This window comes from Parus major, chromosome 7, assembly GCF_001522545.3.
Source record: "Parus major isolate Abel chromosome 7, Parus_major1.1, whole genome shotgun sequence".
Classification (NCBI taxonomy): Eukaryota; Metazoa; Chordata; class Aves; order Passeriformes; family Paridae; genus Parus; species Parus major.
The window spans coordinates 9,638,846-9,658,885 of record NC_031776.1 but is presented as its reverse complement, the minus strand read 5'-3'; the positions used below and the strand labels follow the sequence as shown (position 1 = coordinate 9,658,885).

General features: G+C 39.7%; 1 protein-coding gene across 11 annotated transcripts in view; it reads left to right on the top strand.

Annotated features, from left to right (window-relative positions):
* ANKRD44 (ankyrin repeat domain 44) overlaps positions 1–20,040 on the top strand; it is a 139,619-nt gene that overhangs the window by 67,086 nt on the left and 52,493 nt on the right. For all 11 annotated transcript variants that reach the window (XR_004498391.1, XM_033516206.1, XM_015634341.1 and 8 more), the window contains exons 2-4: positions 2,354–2,437; positions 10,736–10,814; positions 17,063–17,133. Coding sequence is in view for 10 of the 11 variants with exons in the window: in XM_015634341.1 (XP_015489827.1) it covers positions 2,354–2,437; positions 10,736–10,814; positions 17,063–17,133 (234 nt within the window). In the remaining variant the exon portion in view is untranslated. The remainder of the gene's footprint in view (positions 1–2,353; positions 2,438–10,735; positions 10,815–17,062; positions 17,134–20,040) is intronic.

Genomic DNA, 20,040 nt, shown 5'->3' with positions numbered 1-20,040 from the left:
CTGGTTTTATCTCCTCTTTCCAGTTTGCAGGCTCTGATAATTCTCCATTATCTCTGTCTCTTGCTGCTACAACTAGCACAGATAGATTTTATCGTAATTAATTTATAAAAATTAAATCTTAGAGGGGAAAAAGGTCTGAAGGATGAGGCCTTTGAAATGGGTATATGGCAACTTTCTCCTGTCAGCAAAGGTTATGTGTATCAGTGATGGGAGTTATAACCTGCTTCAGAGGCATGGTAAGCACTGGGGTTTGATCTAAGGAACTGCAGGTGGATGTCACCATGGTACAGTGGACAAAAATTGAGATGAGGATCTTCTGTGTGTTACAGGTCTGAAGAATACAATGTTATTCTCAGTCTGCTTTCTGTGTAAAGTAGCTGATGCTAATTAGAAAGGTCAAACATTTCCTGTAAAACCAAGTGTCTGATTCAGATTTCTGGCAGAAAGAAGAGGGGTCAAAGTGCCTTATTGTAGGTCTTCCTTTTTTTTAATGGAATGATGCACAGTACTTTACTCCCTCATTTTTTTAAAAGAAAAACGTTGCCTGTAACAGCACTTGAACTTTGTTTTTGGGGTGGGGTTTTTTTGTTGTTTATTTGTTTGGTTTTTGCTTTTTTGTCTAACAGATTTTAATTTTGAGTTTTTTTCTCTTACCTCTGTCTGAGGTCTCATCAGAAATGTGACCAGAGTCTGGCTGATACTTTTCATCAGGTGCTGAGCATACCTACAAATGGGTTCAAGGAATAATTTTAAGATGCTGGGAATATTTGTTTCTTGGCAACTGGATTGTGTTGCCATTCAGTTCGAATTTGTGGAGTTCTCTCCTCTTATTATTATTTTTTTTTTCTTTTCATGTAAGTATTATGATAAATGTACAGGAAATGCAAATATTTTGATGTGAACATCATAATTTCATAAACATTCACGGATTCTTCATAGCTGTTGGTTTCAGGAGCGAAGGGAACAGACTTGGGTCTGGTGTTTGCATTCTCTGTTTGGGGATATTCTCTGCCCGTTGTGACATGGCTGGGAAAGGAGCATGCTAAATAGTTCAAGTGAAATGCAATTGTTTTTCCTTTCTTTTTCAAACATCCAGTACAATATGTAAGACATAGACAGTTGTGATGAAAGAAAATGCTTTAGCTCTTTTCACTTTTGGAGGAGTGGTAAGAATTAAATTCCAGTATGAATGTTTCTCAAGGACATAAGGGATTAATGTCTTAAAATAGACACCATTAACTTAGAAATGTATTTTCCACATTTGAATAAGAAAAGATAGGGAAGAAATGGTATTTTCTTTGTTCTTTTAGCCTGTTTTGTGAATTTTGAGATAGCCTGTTTACAAGAAATTCTGTAGAATTTCAAGAACTGTTGTGGTTTTACGCGCTGAAGTAGTCATGCATGCTGCCATTTTACAGGATTATTTTAGACTCTGGTGATTGCATGGCACCACAAACTCCTTTTTGCCAGTAGGACCATGAGGCAACCAGGAGTGAGACTTGTGGGGCACACACTGCCTTCAGGAGAGTGCTGGTGAAAGTGGGGCCTGTTTCAACCACGTGCTTCATGGGATGGAGATCTTTGTGAATTGTCCCCCTCTCTTCCCGAGTCTCCAGCAGCATGGTTTATCTTCTTTTAGTTCAGTGTGCTGCCAGCTTGCTTACTAACTGATATTTGCTGCCAAGGTGGTTGGAAGGACTGAAGTCACCAGCTCTGGCTGGATATTGGAGCGATGAGTGCACACAGAGCTCCCTCCTGCTGCCCGGCGGTGACGCCAGCATTGGAGGGGAGCAAGTATGGCACATTGTTTCTCCTGTGGGCCTGGTTATTTATTTCTGCATTCTGATTCATAATAGCATAATAACAGGCTTGAGACAATAAGATAATTATTTCGCTTCTTGGGTGGTTAAAATTAACTGCGCTCATTGTGTAGTTATTCAGTAAAAAAATACAAGTTGTTTAGTGATTGCCCAGAAATTCATTATCTGCATAATGTTCTGTTTCTAAATGTGTATTGCACGACCATTAATCTGTGCCAAGAGCAAGCAGGCAGCACTATCTGATGTAATTAGTCTTCCCCTTGCATAGAACATCTGGGCTAATTGCATGTTGTTGACAAAAGTTGCCGTTCTAATGGGGGTCCCTGTTTGTGCACACACACGCTCATTATAGGCACAAACGTGCTCATGATTTCAGTTTATCCTCAAGCAAACTGATAGCTCTTACTGATGAGATACTCCTGGTGACTGGGTTCTGGGCAGCTTTAGCAACTGTTAGCAGGAGTAAAATGCTCTCAGTTTAAATTAAAAATAAACAAACCTGTAATGCTTCTGCTTCTGTTTTCTTATTCCAGCCACCACTGGTCCAGGCAATTTTCAGCGGTGATCCAGAAGAGATACGGATGTTGATCTACAAAACTGAGGATGTCAACGCCCTGGTATGTGACTTGGCATGTCGTCCACCATGCTTGTGGACTGTGGCAATGACAGTATTAAAAATGTCTTCAGTAATTAAAACATAACAGAATGGAAATTATTGGGAAGTAAGAGATTTTTCAGTGGTATCCTAAGCAGGAGTCAATGTAATTGTCTCCAACAGATGACTTCAAATTTTCTAAGTGTATGTAATTATTCCAAATGTGCAGGTCAGTCAGGGACATTGTTTCTTCTCTTACTGAGAAAACGAATGAAAACAGCTGAAAATTGCATATTTTTACTCTCTGTAGGGTTTTCTTTTATGAAGAGTCTTTGCAGATCAGGAGCTGTTATGCATTTGACTCTGCTTGAACTAAAGCTTCACTATAATTCTCAGTAGTGAGAGTAAGGAAGCAGAATCTTGGCCACAATTTGCCCACAAAGGAATTACTGTTTTGCAGATTGGATTATTCTAGCCAGAATGGTAAGCAGCTGTAAACAAGTAGTAGTTGAGTGCTTTGGCAATGAAAAAAAAATCTCCAAATCAACTTAGTCTTTTTTGCAGAAATTGGGGTGGGTTTTTCCCCCCCTCTTTGATTTTAACTTATATCCATACTTCCAGAAACAAGTCCTGCCAGTCCTGACTACAACCTGTGGCCTCTCAAAGTGGTGAGAATATAAAGCAGAAATAGAATGATAATTTCCAGGTGTTTCCTGGACTTTTGAATCAACCTTCCCTTTCTTCGTGTCTTTCTGTGATGTAAAACCACCAGTTTATTCATTGCCAGCTCCAGCAGTTGGTCTGGTATGGTCCTGGCACTTCAGATTTTGCAGGTAGTGTGTCCAGCTGTCTGGTTCAGAGGTACCAGAAGGAACTAGAGATGTGATCCTAGATGTGGTTGACTGGGGCTCCACCCTGTTTGCTGTCCTGTAGAAGGAAAGACATGGCACTGTTTTAAATCTTATTCAAACCTTGATGTTAAGCTTTCCCTGTGATTATCAGTACCTGATTGTTTTCCTGCAAGTTCCTAAAAGCAGTTCCTTAAAGAATCATCCTTGAGTTTCCTCCTTTGTTTTTGCTGATGATCTTAATATTAAAAAAAAACCAACAAAACCAAACCCAGCTAAACAAAACCTCAGCAAGGTATATGAATACCATAGTCCCAAAATTTCCTCTGTAGTTCACACTGGATTTTCAAAATAGCATTTCCTGTATGAGGTTATTGTGTGTTTCTCCAATATTTTTCTATCCTTTGGCTGCATGTGTGTTAGTGATGGTTGCTAAGGAGATGCTCTCAGCTGTCAGGTGTAAGATTAGACCAAGAATACGTGTTTTGCAGATGAGTCCCATAATACTTAATAGAAAAAGACATTGAATGTTTTTTTCCCAGAATACTGCTTACAATGCTCAAAATCTACCCAAGAATGCTTTGCCTTGTCAGGAGCAAAACTCAGAGCTGTTTTTTGGAGTAATTAGAAAGATGCTGGTCAACACAAACTCTGAAGGTTGTGTTGTGAATAGTGACTGCAGTGAAGTGTCAATTGCTTAAAATATCACTGAAGAAAGATGAAAAGATTTCCCCCTCATTGTGCTGCGAGCTGGCAATTTGCAATGCATTCTTCTGTTTCTATTTTAAGGGTGTTTTTAATTACTTCCATGTTAGTGCTTGGTTGTTCACGTGAGAGGATGCTCTGACAGTGTTTGGCAGAGAGTTGTCCTTTGTTGATCATTTTGGTTGGCTGTGTTAACACTGGAGTAGCTCAAATATAGGTAGGACAGGGATACAAAGTAAAAGTCTGTTTTTGCAGCAAGCTTTGGGAAGTTCTGAAGTTTAAAAAATCGGGATTTTTTAAATCTCCATCAAGAGAAGTATTTGGAAGACAGAAGAAAAAGTGCATGGAGAAACAGCACAAAATTAGGAATGCATGTGCAGACTTCCCAAGAGAAAATTAATCTTAGGAAAGAGTTTGGAGGAAATCAGAAGTTTAGAAGATTACTTTTTTTTTTTGGTCTGCTAAAATAATTAGTAACTTACTAAGCCAATGACTTGTTTGTTGATGGAAATGACCACATTCTGGATACTGCTGTAATTGTGACTTCTGTTTTGCAACAAAGTGAAATCTGTTGGGATTACAAATGTGGTTTTAGTTCATTCTGCCACCGTAATCATCACTTTGACCTCTCCAGCCCCTACCTGTGCTTTGGGGGCACATGATGCCACTTATGCACCCTGAGGGCACAGACCCTGTTATATTTAGCTGGCAATGAGCAATTCTGTCCCCCTGGGAACTGAATACACACTGTGTCCATGGGAAATGTGGTTAGCATTCAGCAGACTGTTTCCCAGGATATTTGTGGTGTCACTTGGACAATCCAGACTGCCAGATTAGTTGCAGGTAGACATCTTCCACACTTGCCATTTGCTACATTCAGAAGCAGCAGGGTGATCATGCTATGTGTATGTAGATGGGGGATATTTTGGGGTGCTGTTGTTACTTAGGGAAGAGAGGGAGAGAATGACCCCCAGAATTAATCTGGATCCAGTTGTTACCCCTTCTTGTTTGAGGTTCATAATACACACGCTGTGCAGCACCTTACATCTGCAAAATCCAAAGTTCCTTGTTGTGTGCAGTGTTATAAACCAAAATCCTTCCTGTGACATTTCCATTTTCATCTTGTTCTTCCAGTTCAGTTTCCCTTCAAAATATCCAAAGCAAAAAAAAAGTCAAAAAACCTTCTAGTATTCTTCCCCATAACTAATGTGTTGTTTGCAATTCATTTCATTCTCTCTGGTTTTATTTTTTATCCCCTAATGCTGTGTTTTCTCTTGGACAGAACCCTGTTTCTAGCTGCAGAATGTCTGCAGAGGAACATGCAGCAGCACCAGCAGAGATTGCAGGGCCATACATGCAGTACCATGTATTTAGGGGTGGTTTATTATGAGATAAGGAGGGCAGAAAGGAAATCATTATGGAGACACATGTATGTGTGCAGTTCATTACTTTTTTCCTCACTACCCCACTTGGAAAGGCATAGATTTACAAGACTGCCTTTGTGAGGAGGATTCAGGCTTCATCCAGGTCTTCCCACGTGAACACAAGTTCTATATATTTCTGTACTATTGCCAAGCATGTTTTTGGAGGTGCTATGAGTGCTTGAGGGTACAAATAGACACATATTTAGGGTTGTGAGTCTGAAAGGCATTGCATGTTTGGGGTAGCTGAAGTGGGCACTTAGCCTCTGGTAGTGCTGTTTAATATGCTGTTTTAAGTGGGAAGTGATGGAGATTTTTTTTTCTACAGAAATTATCAACAATTCTCCATTACGTAGTGAAATTGAATATAAAATTACACTGATGTCTGCAATGCAAGGCAGCTAGCATGACTTCTGTTTAGATAAATTTTTTTTATTTTGCTTAGAATTTTTTTTAAAACTATTTTATAAAGAATTTTTTTTCACTGTGAAGATGATTTTGCTGGAGAGATTGAGAGTCTGAAATATTCTGGGTAGTGTTGCAGCAGAGTGGTAGTGTAGTAATGGTTACTATGTTATATATATCTGTGCTGGTGACTCATCTTTATCAGTTTGAGGCAGTTAAGGATGTATAGACCATTAAAATCCCATGGCAGGGTTTGGCTGTAACTGCATTATTGTCTTCAAAGGTAGCAATATCAGCCTGAAAATACTTGAATTTTCTAAATCTTTTCTCATCCTTCCCATCCCATGTGCTCCTATGCCTTAACATCCCCTATCCAAAGTCAATATTGTATTTATAAAAATGGAGGAGTTGTTTAAGTCTATCTTTTGAGTCATACAACGAATACCTGTAAGCATCAAAATATTTCCATTCTTTAGGATAACAGTTTCTATGGTCTCAATCTGGAATTAGTAATTAATTTTTAAAGTTATGCTTCTCTAGCATAAAAGTCACTGTCAGCGTCATGGAAGGCAATTGGTAGATGACAGGGGAGAAAGAAGTTATTTTTTCTTGCTCTAGATCGAAGTATTTGCCTCTTCTGCTTCATGAGCACGTGGCAGTTTAAGACTCAGTCCAGAAAAATGTTTCCTTCTGAGACTAAGCTGAAGACTGTGGGACGAGAGGTGCTGGAACAAGGATCTGCATTTTCAGATGGGAATTTCTATTACATACAGAAGAAAGAGTACAAAGCATAAGTTACACAGCTTGACTCCCACCTTCACCTGTAGTGCTCACAGTCAAAAACTTCGATTTACTCTGTGAATTACAGGCTTTAATGGAATGTATGACGAGGAGGAAATCCTTGAAGCAGCAGAGATTTTCTTGGTACACCACCAGCTTTTGGCTCTGAACAGTTGTAAATAGCTCAAGAAGCAGGTGCTCATATGCTTTTAGCCTCTTCCATAGTTCCTAACAGTTCCCAATATTTAATTGTTCTGAAGTCAGCTTGTATCTGACATTTTTTAATGGTTGTGCTATTTAAATGAGGTGTACTCAGATGTAACAGCTGTAAAGGGAGTGAATGAACAGGAGGTTTGTTTCTGTCATTATTTAGTTAGACCTGATCAGTGGAAGTTATACCATTCATATGCTTTATTCTGTCTCCCAGGCACATTTTGAAGGTGATGGGACCCAAAGGTTTCAGTAACTATGTTTCTGTGGTGGATTTAACTCCTTCTGTAAACTCCAACTATTCCTGTTAACAGCTCAGTCAGTTTGGTGACAAAGAAAAGATACATACATTTATTTTCTGCAGCAGTTGCACTTACATTTTGATAGTAAATAACTCAGTACTGAGCATCACCTGATCTAAGCAGTTGCAGTTGATATCAAAATTCAAATCCATTATCTCCTTTGACATGTAGGCTGTGTTGAGGAGAAAATGTAGGCCCTTTCCTTAATGTGCCTGATTATTTTATGTGTGCTGATATGATTCATTCAGCTCACTGTTACTGCTAATCTTCATGTACCCCAGGCTCTGATCCAATAAAGCACTTAAGGACTAGTCTAACTTTAAGCCTGTGAGGGCCTTATCAGTGCCCCTGTGATCACTTGAATAGTTTAAGCATGTGTTGAGTGTTTTTCTTGCTGAGGCCTTCTGTTCCTGATTGCCTGGCTGTTAGATTCTTAGTTTCTTTTATCTGTATTTTTAAAAAAAAAAGAAAAGAAGTGTACAGATAATGTTAGCCTGCAGCATCATCTTTTCCGTGAACTAATATAGGCTACTAACACAGTTTTCCTAGAATCACAGCATGCTCTGAAAGTGGCCCTTAAGATCATCTTGTTCCAAACTCCTGCCACAAGGGACACCTTTCACCTTTCACTAGACCACGTTGCTCAAAGCTCCATCCAACCTGGCCCTGAACACTTCCAGGGATGGGGCATCCACTGCTTCTCTGGGCAGTCTGTGTCTACCTCACCACCTTCACAGTAAAGAATTTCTCTCAGTATCTAATCTAAACTTGCCCTCTTTCAGCTTGAAGACATTTCCCCTCGTCCTATCACTACAGTCCCTTGTGAAAAGTCCCTCTCCAGCTCTCTTGTCGGCCCCCCTCAGGTACTGGAAAGAGAGTTTATCTCATCTCAGCATGATTTTCTGGCCATTGTTCATACCTTATCTACAGTCTCTTGCTGACCTTCTGTTCTTCTGAGAACTGCACTTGAAGCAGGTCTGATTATTTCTCTTAATGCTCCTTGTAATACTGTTATCATCTCTTCCCCCCACTTGCTTTCCTTGCCTTGATAATGCATGTTGAGGTTTGGGGTTCTGCCAAGCCTTTCCTTGAAACGCCAAGTTTTATCCCTCTCTCTGTGTGTAGCCTCCAGTCTTTAGCTCATTACTGATTTACTTTTGTGCTCCTGTTTCCAGCAGCACAGGACGAGGATGTCTGGAGCCGCATGAGTGTTGGGGTGCGGGCTGGGCGCCGCACCAGCGGGTGAGGAGGTGTGGCTGTGAGGGCTCACGGCTCTGAGGGGGACACGATGGCTGTGGTGGGACAGCCTCAGTTCCTCTGTTCTGCTATCAGTGCTGTGCACAGTCTCAACAGGAACTCAAGGATGCTCCTCCTCCAGTTGCTCAACCGCACGCTCGGCTGCGGGTGGAGTGTGTGCATTTCTCCCTGCCAGACTCCTGAAAATGTTGCCTATAGGGCTCTGTGTGCAAATGAATGCTGATTTGTGCCTTGTTGTGATAAATGGAGAAATTTTAGAGTTTTTTTCCTCTTGGAGAAATAAAGTTTAAATTCAGTTTTGTGACTAACCCATCTTTCTCTGAAAACTTGATTCACATTCAGTATGATAGGACATTGTATGTATTTTAAAAACTGAAAGCTTAGAAAGATTACAGAATTAGTTATTCCTGTGACAGAAGAGTAAAATTTTCTGTTTCATATCCTTTCCTCCCTCAGTTATCAAATTTGCATCAGATTTACAGTTTAGTACAGAAAATTGGTTATAATTAACAAAACACCGGGTAACCTTATTCCAAGATACAGAAAATTGCTTGGTCTTGTTGCATTAGCATTCAACTTCAAACTGCTCTGCTCTTGCCAAACTTGGCTGTGTTGCACTGACAGGTACAATGGCTATTACAAGTACAAGTTATAATAAAGACAACTTCATGCATTAGTATCAACAAACTAAGAAAGAAATAAAACTGGTTCTATTGTTATATATATGTTTGATCAGTCAGTGTATTTTTTTGCTATAGGGTAGCCTTAGGACAGGGAATATGAAAACTGTGGAAGATCTCACCTACACTTCTGTAGCCTGTAAAAGCTGTTCTGTGGTATTAGGAATGAAGCATATGAGAGGAACTCATTGTTCCTGAGTGAACACTGCTGCATGGACACTTCTTAATATTTTTTTAATTTGCCTACCATGTGGGAAAATGAAAGCCTGTAAGAGATCTTCCCTTCTGACCTGTGACAATCAGGGTTCTGAGTGTTTTATGTGCATGCCCAATATATAAGATCAAAACCCAATGCAGCAGAATTTGAGGACTGCATACATTATGTATGTTTAAAAAAACCATACAAACACAAAAATTAAACATGAATTGTTCTGGTGATGAGTGTCTCTGTGTTTCTCAGTGCTGGAAAACAATTTTCAACATTCCCGTGACAAATGGTTCTGCTACACAGATTTATACATTTATAGCATGCTTTGAAGATATTCCAAAATAGCTCATGGTTAGTGACCGCTTGGGCACGTTGAAAGTGATATTTTTCACAACAGGCTCAGAGATCTTTTTCAGGGACACAGTGTAAATATTGGTAGGGGTTTCTCTGTTGGTATTGTTTGCAGGAAGTGTTGAATTTGTTACCAGTTTAAAATATTTAATGCTAGTAGGTTGCAATAAGTTTGATTGATAAGGTGCCTTAGAACTTATTTTTGTGGTTCAGAAATCAACACAAAATATATTTAGGCTTGGAAATAGGGATCAAATAGCACAAGGAGCAGTATTAGCAGTTTTTATGATTGTTGTTGCCCATATTGTAATATTTACCAGTTTCTTTTAAAGGCTCGTGCTCTGGGATCAGCTGAATAAAGCAATAAATTAAAGGGCTTTTGTGAATACTGTATTTATATCCCTTGAAATAAAGAAAAAAAAAATCTTTAAAATGGACTCCTTAATTTGGAAAATTACAGAAATCAAAAAAATCCTGGATGTATTTCAGATGTTTTTTATATATATATATATATGTATATATATCAAGAAGTATATATATATATATTAGCAATTCTTCTAAGTTTAAAGACAGATTTGACTGGTAATTATTTATGTTTAAAGGTCAGTCAAGGTGTACATGCCCATCTTTGGCTGCTGTAGATATCCAGGCTATGGTGTACAAGAACCTTTGTAGACCAAGGGGAGTTTGCATCTTGACCTTGTTGTGGTTCCAAATAATTCTCCTGAGCTATCCTTTTGAGGACTCTGGTGTTGTACTGTTGATGCAAACTGCATTACAAAGTCTGATATCCAGAAGCATCTGGATTATAATTATGATACCTAAGAGTGAAAAATATTTCTGAAAGAGAACTAAAGATGCTGTCTTAGCTCATTTTAACTTTGATTTCATCTACCTGTAACAGGATATCAGAGTAAAGGCAATGTCTTGGCAAGGTCTGGTGGAAATGAGTGAAAAAATATAGAGGATTATTGGGAGGAAATGTGTTGTTGAGGTCTTGAATTTTGTTTTTTCACTGTCTGAGATTGCATTTCTAATTATAAACAGAAATGCACATAGCAAAATAAATATATACAAATCCTTTGCTCTTTTAACACCAATGCTTGCACTTACTGAGCATGTTTTATAACTGGACAATCTGTGGTTTTTGTAGGATGCCGAGAAAAGAACCCCTCTTCATGTTGCATCATTCCTGGGGGATGCAGACATCATTGAGCTTCTCATTTTGTCAGGTAAGGTATAGTCCCTCACTGCTATTAACTGGTAAATCAGCTAATTTTAAAGCTACAAGGACTACTCAGCAGAGCATATATGAGGGAGTTTTGGGCATTGTTTATTTCTGAGTTTAACAGAGCTGGTTGCATTTCCTGCAAGCTTAGAAATTATATTTAAATTTGGTGATACAATCAGAAAATGAGCAGAATTAACAAACAAAGTAACTAGCCTTTAACAAATTATAAAGCCTTCAGACTGACAGCATTTGTGATTCAGAAACTTGCTCATGTACATATTTGAAATGTGGCTTCATATCCTGGAGTACAATCCAAGAATTCCTGTTAAGCAAAAATTATGGAATAATAGCAAAAAAAATTTGTAACTTAGCTTAAATGAATTGTAAGTGCTATTTGCATTAGAAACATGTTTGTAAGAGTCAGGAAGTTTATTTGGATATTAGAAACTGTGTAGTAGGAAATAGCTAAACAAAAGAAATGGAAAAAAAAATGTTTTCCAACTGTTGTAGTGACAGAAAACATGATCAAAATATGTCAGAACAAAGCATAAAGCAGTTATCTCTCAAGAAGAGAGCATAATTCATGGAAAACTCCTGAATGTGCTTGCAGATTTCAAAGGCAGTGTTTTTCTAAACTGAACTGTAAGAGTAAAGCTTATGGGGATTTAAAAATGTGGGGCTGAAAGGAACCTTATGGTACAAACTTCTAACCCCTTGCAAGCAACCTTGCTATGCAGTTGGTTTCACAAATTTTTGAACTGCTTCTTCAAATGAATTCCATATATATTTTTTTTTTTGAGTTATTTCAGAATTCTCAGACCTTTGATTACAAGGCACCTTCTAATTTCCAGCCTTGAGTCCTAGAATAATTCAAGCTGGAAGGTATTTCTAGAGATGACCTGATCCAGCCTCCTGCTTAAAGCACCAAATTTCAAAGTCAGATCAGGCTGTTGATGGGTACATGCAGACCACACAATCGTATTTCTTTGGCTCACCAGTCTAGCCAGACCTGGAGAAGGCAGAAAATGGGAACTCAGTTTGCTGCAGCTGTGTGTTTCCTCTGTTCATTTTGGGGGAATTTTGGGTTGCTTAATTGCTTAGTGAGGGTAACTAGCTGGACATACATCATACATGAGATCTTTCTGCTCTATTCCTGATGGCAGCAGAATGGTTGAAAAGAACAGTGCTCTGCTGACAGGTTATGCTTGGGTGGGTTTTCAATGTGCTAAATGCTAGCAGGATTTTCTTCCTTGGGAGGAAGGACTTAATAAATTTAATCTGTGCATGTGTTCTTGCAGTGTGTATTGTTTGTTACATACTGCTGTTCCATTGTGTGTGAAGAGATTGCAGGAGTAATGTATTTTTTCAAGTTTGGCAAGCAACAGCACAGGCAATATCCTCATAAAGGGAAAGATGAAATGGCTTCATTAATTTTTCCCAAAGAGCATCTAAAAATGTCCCAGTAAATGCTCCTGATGAGGGAAGAAGGCTTTCTAGAGTTCTTCTGGGACACTTAGTTCCAGCACCTCAGTGCCAGAATGTCATCCATGGGTGATAGGGTTTGTCTGATCAACAGCATAAAATATGGGTGATGCATCTTGGGGAGTTTTTATATATATATCCAAATAAATGTGAAAAATGTATAATGTGGGCTCTTAAAAATTGAACTTTGTGTCAGTGGGACTGTGCTGGGGTTCACTCTGCAGGAACTGTGTGGGTCTTTCCCAACTAGCTCAGCATGAGTCAAAATTAATTTTGTGTTGTATATTCTACTTATTCATTGTTCTTTAATATCTGAAGTATCATTACTCATGATGAGCATGAGTACTTGTATCCAAGAGCAGGTTTGGAGGTTTCTGAGGCTTGGAGGAGCAGGTTTATGATTTGTTATAAACACCCCTTTGTGACTGTGATCTCTCCATGAACTAGGCTGCAAGGACAAGTGCAGCATCTTCCTTTGCTTCAACTCTTCAGTCAGCAAATGGTAGTAGTAAAACTGTATCATAAAATATTAATCTGAACATAACATTTAGTTACATAAGCAGAAAAAATTTGTCGTCTGGCTTAAAATGAGATGGTGTTTTCACAGGGAGAAGGCACACAAACATTTGCTGTTGGTGTCAAGCAATATTCTCAGCATGAGTAGAAAGTGGGAGGAGTATCAACACATTTCATTTTGTACAGTGTTCAGGCAAGAAATTAAATAAAATATGCAGCTTCTGAGATTTGTGGTTCATAAACTGGTGGTGGCACAAATAAATGTAATGTCTAATGAATGAAATTTCTGCCCAGGTTGTTGGAGACAGACCAGGAATGGCTTTCTAGGTAGCCACTGAATTGGAGTCTGTTTGGAACTGATACAGGAGAGACAATGCCAGATCCCTCAGCTGGTGTGAGTCGCCCTGGCCCATTAAATGTCAGAGCCAGATAGGTTTACACCAGCTCTGAGGTCTGATCCATAATCACCATGGTTCAAACTGGGAAAGGGAGCTGTGTGGGTTTATTTTTCCAGGCTACATGAAAGCAGGAAGCTTTGAGTACTTCTTCATCTCATTTCTGTCAGAAAGGAGGAGGAGCAAGGTAACCATCTCACAGAAGCAATTTCTGTGTGATGCCACAGTTGTGGATGTGCAAGAACAGTTGTCTGGGCAAATACAAGCTGCATTCCCCTTTGTGGTGGTGCCTCTCCCCATCCTGGACTTTGAGCTGCTGCCTGAGGGCATCATGTTTGAGCTGAGTCCCTTACCTTTGTTCCCCATCAAGTTATTTGCCATCTTGGCAATATTACCTTGCTTTACTCTTTCAGAAGGCTCTGGGCTTTTTGTCAAGAGGCTGTCCTTACATTTTGGTGGGCCTGTTGCTGTGTCTTATAGGAGAAGTTGGAAAGGTGCACGTAAATAAAGACATTAATAGGTTAAAGAGTACAGTTTTCTCCCTCCATTAACTATCCCTAATATTGGAGATTTAGATGGTGGAATCTAGAGATGTGGATTTGGCAGATGTGCTGGATGGAAAACTGTACTTTGATTATGATAAACAGATGTTATCCTTACTCCTGAAAGCCAGCATCAAGTTGTTTATTTCAGATCTCAAAAGAACAGAGGCAATTTCAGATTTATTTCCTCTTCTGGCAGAAAAATTTGAAAGTGAAAAATGGCAAAGATTACAAAACAGCCATATTAAAGAGAAGTAGAATACAGAAAGTTTCCTCTCCGCTGATTTTATCTGTAACATTATATCTTACATCATCTACTTCAGCATCACAAAGCAAATCCCTACAGCTAAGCCTTTCTGTCAAGCTCAGGAGGAGATGGTGGAGAAGGTGAGGCTGAGAAAAGGCTTTACTCTGAAGAACTTTTTTTAAAGGGGTATTTTATAGGATATCTGAGTGCTGTGGCTATCTGAAAGGATTTTAAGTGAAATCTTTTAAGCAATATATATTTTAAAGGAATCTTGTGGTATGAATGACATAATTTACACCAATTTGAGTGTTTTTCAGCCCACTTTGTTCTTATAGATACACAGATTAATTCATGGAGTCTTGTAGGAAGTGCACTGAAACATGGTTTAGGTACTCGGCCCAGACTATAGAGCGGGACACTGAATTTCTGGTTGACTTTGAGGATGTGCTGTGGGATGGTCTTGAAAATTTAAGCTTCTGGGCTTTGTAACAGCCTATTTTAGATGTATTAGCATGTTGTAGAGCACTTAGTCTTTAAAAATGGATTTCTGTGTTACTCTGCTTTCAAAGGGCTGTCCCCAGGGCTGTCACAAGATGGGGCCCCAAGTTCCTGGAGTATAGAGGACACCTTTGAAAACATGAGCATTGCTCTTCCAGTGCACCTGTTCAATCATCCTTAAAATGACAGGTATTTCCTGTCCCCAAACAAGTGCATCAGTGCTGGTGAAGTTTTTTCATTGTCGTTAACCATTGCCTGCATAGAACAGCTGCAAACCTAGAAGCTGAATTTTGGTGATGGAAATGGCAGTACAAGAGGAAATGTTTTGAAACATCTCTTCAGAAGATGTGCATCTCAGTAAATGTACAAGAGCAGGTTCTATAACAGGCAATAGCTGCATTGTGTAGCTCCTGAAAAACAGAAACCACAAACATATTAAACTGCATTAGAACCCAAGAGCAATTTCACTGTTTCACATAGAGAGACACAAAGAGGTAAAGGGATGTGGAAAACAGCTGAGAATGAAAAGGCTGATAGCATGGTGTATTGTTTTATTTACACTGGTCTTGTTTTCCTTTTACTATTTTCTTCAGTTGCTTTCTTGGTAACTATTTCAGTTTCTCAAAGGGTAAGTGGATCAGTGAAGGGCACGAATAGCTACTGATGGAGATACCTCTCTTGGTTTTCTCATCATCTTTGTACTCACCAGTGCTGTTGGAGTTGTTAAATACTGAGGAATAATGTTGGTCATGCTTTGCTACTCTATATATTAGCCTTTCTTATTTGTAACCATCTGCTTGTAGGAGTTAGTGAATGGGTAGAGATAAAATAAAAGAAACCTTAGTTAAGAAGATAAGGCAAAATCCCAAGGCAAATACAAAACCGATTTCTAAACCCAAAAAGTTTTTACTTTTGACAGTTTTTACTGTCAATCACTAGGAATTAATGTAAGCAGTTTCCATCTCCAAGACACCTACCAGCCCAAATCAGGATAATGGAAGAAGGTGCCTTGAAGCCCTGTTGGCTTCTTAGTGGTGGAGCAAGTTACTGTTTTATTGGTCTCTGGAGCCTCACACAGTGCAGACAAAGGGCAGGATGCTTATGTAATGCATTACATTACTGTAATGGCCTTCTCACAAAGACAGAAGACAGCAAAAGCTTCCTTGCTTAGACAGATTAATTAGAAAGCTCTTTGAAACGATGTCTTTTCCAAAGGGGGTTTTTCCAGAGGGCAGGTTGTACCACCAGGTACCAGGTTCTGAAGTAATTTTGGAGGATTGCCTCGAATTGTTGCAGTAGTTATGAAAGTGGCCTTGTTTTCCTTGCAGCCAAAAAACTGCATCCTGACTTGTGGAAATATGCAAGAACTTGTTTCTTCTTTGATTATCTAACATGATTCCCAATAACCACTGTGATTCACAGGCAAGCATCTTAATATTCCTGAGAATCAGCTCTCAGAAAGTACTGGTGATTCAGAGAGTGGGATTTATTAATTACAGCCTTTTGAATGCACTTAAGTCAGGGTGCAAAATGAAGCTTAAGCATTCCTTTGTTCATGAGGTTTAGAAGCTCACCCAGGCTGTGCTCATGACACCTGTGCTTCTCTCCTTTTTTTTTACTGCATTTGCTACCCATCTCAGACTAATACTGCTACCTGAAAACCTGTGAGGTACAATATTTTCAGGCTAAGCCTTTTAAAAAATTAATTTCTCTGGTCCTTATCACTAGATTTCCTTCCTGAGGTATTACATCAGTGGATAGCTTTAGTATTTCTTGCAAAAAGATCTTTTTGATTGCACAAATGTACAGGATACCTTTAAAAAAATAATTTTGGAATCTGCAGTCAGCCAGAACCACTGTAGCTGTCAAATATTTTTCCTTTATCCTTTTCTCTGGCAAGCCAGCCCAAATTCATCTTGTTGCCCAGGTGCCCTTGTCAGAGCACCTGTTAGCACTGAACTGCACTGGAGGTAGATGAGTGGTCTTCTTTATCCCTGCTCTTCTGTTGTTTGCCCAGGAACACCCACAGAGCCTGATGTAGTAAATGCCCACTTTGTCTCCAGGCTGAGCATTTCCTGATCCTGTTTCCTTGACCCCAGTAGGATTTGCAGAGCAGGGAAGTGGTTATTTTTTGATGGTCTGCCTGGCGGAGCTGGAAACAAGAGATGCTCAGGCTAGTTCCCTTCATCATGTCTGCAGATGGCAGAGTGCTTTGAGCAAAGTGCTTTTTTTCCCCCCAGCTGTATCAGTTGATCTAAAAAAATGCATCTGCGTAGACACACGTGTACATGCATACATATGTAATTCCTTCCAACAAATCTTGCTTCTTGTGTGTCCTGTAAACAAAGCAACTCCTAATAATAGTCCTATCTATCCGGTTCCTTTCTTTCCCAATCCCACTTTATCTATCTGACATCTGGAAATGTATTTTCAAGGTGAACGTGGTGCCAGGAGAGTCCTGGGGAGCACTGGGAGTACCAAGTGCTCAGCTCTGGTTACTGGGAAACAGCTGGGCAAGGCTCTGTGTCACATCCAAGGCGTGCATGTAACCTCTGCTGTTCATTTGCAGGCGCTCGTGTCAATGCCAAGGACAATATGTGGCTGACTCCGCTCCATCGAGCAGTTGCTTCAAGAAGTGAAGTGAGTAAGATTTGATTACCCTGCTTTTACACATAATCAACATGTTGGGGGAAAAGCAAACCCTGGAGAGCCGTGGTAGGCGGCATGGGCATGCAAAGAGGGAAGGCATTTCCTGCATGCAGGGCACTGCGGCTGGAGGCCAGTGTTCATAAGTTAGCTGTAGCTGTTCTTGAGCCTTCATGTGCTGGATTTCCACATTGCCATAGCAAGTCACAGGGAGTAGTGAGCAGAACTGACATGGGATGTGGTCTACAGTGCCCACATCACCTTCAGGTAGTGAAAAAAGAGGAATAAATCCCTGTGGGTGTGTGCATGCTGTGTGTGTGCCAGAAGGGAGTGGATGTGGATGTGATCCAACATGCATTACCACATAATTTGTTTTGATTAATTACATTTCAAGGCATCCCTTAGGTTTTCTGTTAATGCATTTGATTCATGCAGAAGGGAGGGTTTGCCCATATTTCTTCTGCTTGACAAATAGAAATCCTCTGCCATCATGTTGTACCTCTTCCATTGCTACCTTAAAAAGGAGCAGCAATAACTACTGGGAATGCAGCTCAGGGATTACTCCTTTCAACTGCACCAGTATTCTTGGCTTTCCATGGGGGACCTCCCTGTCTACTTTTGCCTTCCCAATACTTCATTAACAGTGAGCCCAACTGCAGACCGAGTTGGCTGCTGGGGATGAGGGGAGGGGTTGTAAAGGAGACAGAGGGTGGCTGTCTTCCAGAGCCTGATGGACTCGAATCACCTCCGTAACAGTCCAGTGCTTGCCAAGCCTGGAGGCAGGAATCCTGGGCTCTCTTCTGAACTCGGGCATTGTTTGGCTGCTGGCTGAGCTTTCCAGCTGCTGGCATCCCCTGAAACCCTCTGAAAGGAATATCTGAGAGACTGTGAATGCTGTAATGAGGCAAAATACAAAAAGCCATGTTGGAAAACAAAGATCAGGCTTAAACCTTAAAAAACAGCCACAGTCTTTCTGATGCGGGAATTGCAGCGTGCTTGGTTTCTGGTTTTGGATGTGTCATAGTACATGATTTTTATCATCAGTGACAGTCCTAAAAGAAAATGTATGTCTTTCTGTGGTGCTGTGTCTCATCTTTAACTCCTTGTCAGCTGAAGCACAATGAGAAAGTGTGCTGGCAGTCCTGGTACCTCTCAGTGAGCACCCAGGTGCATTAGTGAGGCAGCAGGGGGAGGCACCAGCCTTTAAACCCTTTTCGTGGTATAGTTCATAAACTCATTCAACTTTCTCCTCCTGGCATCTTTTCTTCATGATTTATACTATAATTGCTACTTTTGGTAACAATTTGGAAACAGGATTTATTATTTTTGAGGCTCTAAAAGAGCACTAAAAGTGCTGCTTTTTACCTTCCTATGCAAGTGAACAGATGTGCAGCTTTGAAGGTGATAGTAAGAGACAGCAGTAGGTGAATTCAAATTTCCCATTGATAGATGAATTAGTGGTCCAGCAGCTGACCAGTAGGACTCTGTGTAGTTTTGGAAGCACAGTTGTTTTTAGAATGATCACCAACAAATGTTAAGTTTTTCAATCAATCTTTTACTATGAAGATTTCAAAGGATTCAGAAGTTATTTCCTTGAATCCTTTTATATGTTGATTGAAATATTGGACACTTTTTTACTTATGTCTTGATGATTTTTCAGGGGCTTTAGGGATTTAAATGTTTATTTACAAATCAGCATCCCTTAGGGTGCCTGTGTAGGATTGTTAATGGATATATCACCTTCCAGCCCTAAACAGTTTAAAAAAGTTATGACATTTCACTGTGATAGCTTGGGATAGCTAGAGAGACTGACTGCAGAGGCTTACACTATAGCTGGACACTGCATGCATATGGAGAAACTATAATAAAAGGGTAAAGCTCATGCTCTCAAAAACAATAGAATTAAAACTTTTCCATAAGGATTTTAACTTTTGATCCCAAATCAGAAAGAGCAGTAGACTGCAGATGTAAACAAAAAGGTGTAAATGTTTTTCTTTTAAAATTTGAGTATTTTTAGCTTTAGGTATTCAGTCCTTATTATTTACTTCTAAAAATTATCCTTTAACTTTTTCTTTATTTCACTAAGAGTGCATGAATTTTCCTGCTGACTTCATGTCCCAGCTGGGTAGGTCTCCAGTGAATTACATTTAAAAGACTCTTAAAATAGTAGGCCTGTAATTTAAAAAACAAAACCCTATTGAGACATCAGCAGTCATAGATCATCATTGGTGCTGTAGGAGATGCAGTGTCACGCACTGAACAAATCTGTTAGAGGATAGCTTGTGAGACTGCTGTAGAAAATGAAACTGCTGAGATCAGTTGAGGACAAAGATGTAAAACTCCCAGTATGTATATGTAATGTTGATACAGACTGCAGGCACTCTCCTGGGCCATTCTAGATATAAAAGTACTATGTAAACACACTGTGTGCATTTGTTATTCTTAATAAAATTTTGGCTGGGCTTAACAGAAAACTTTGCAGTTTATGGAAAGAGAATAAGGTACTATGTAGGACTATGGCTCTCCCAAATACCAGATGTGAGTTGTATTTATCAGACAAGGCTGCTTGAATGCTACTGTGTCCCAGTAGTTTGTCTGAGTTTTGTTTGTGGGGGGGAAAAAGGAGGAGGAAACTAAATGCAATTTTGAGAAGAATTTGTGGTTAATGGCAGATGCATGAGTAGATGCAGAAATGAACTGATTGTGAATTCTCCAGCAAGAGAGGGACTCTCAAGAGAGAACAGTACATTTTCTCACTGGGAAATATTTACTTTTAACCAACAAAATTAACCTTAAAAGATGTTGTTTGGTCTCAGGCTGACAGAATGGATATTGCAGTCAAGACCCTTGGCCCATGCTTAGGCCTTGGGGAGGAAAGGAATGCTAATGCTAAGCTGGGGA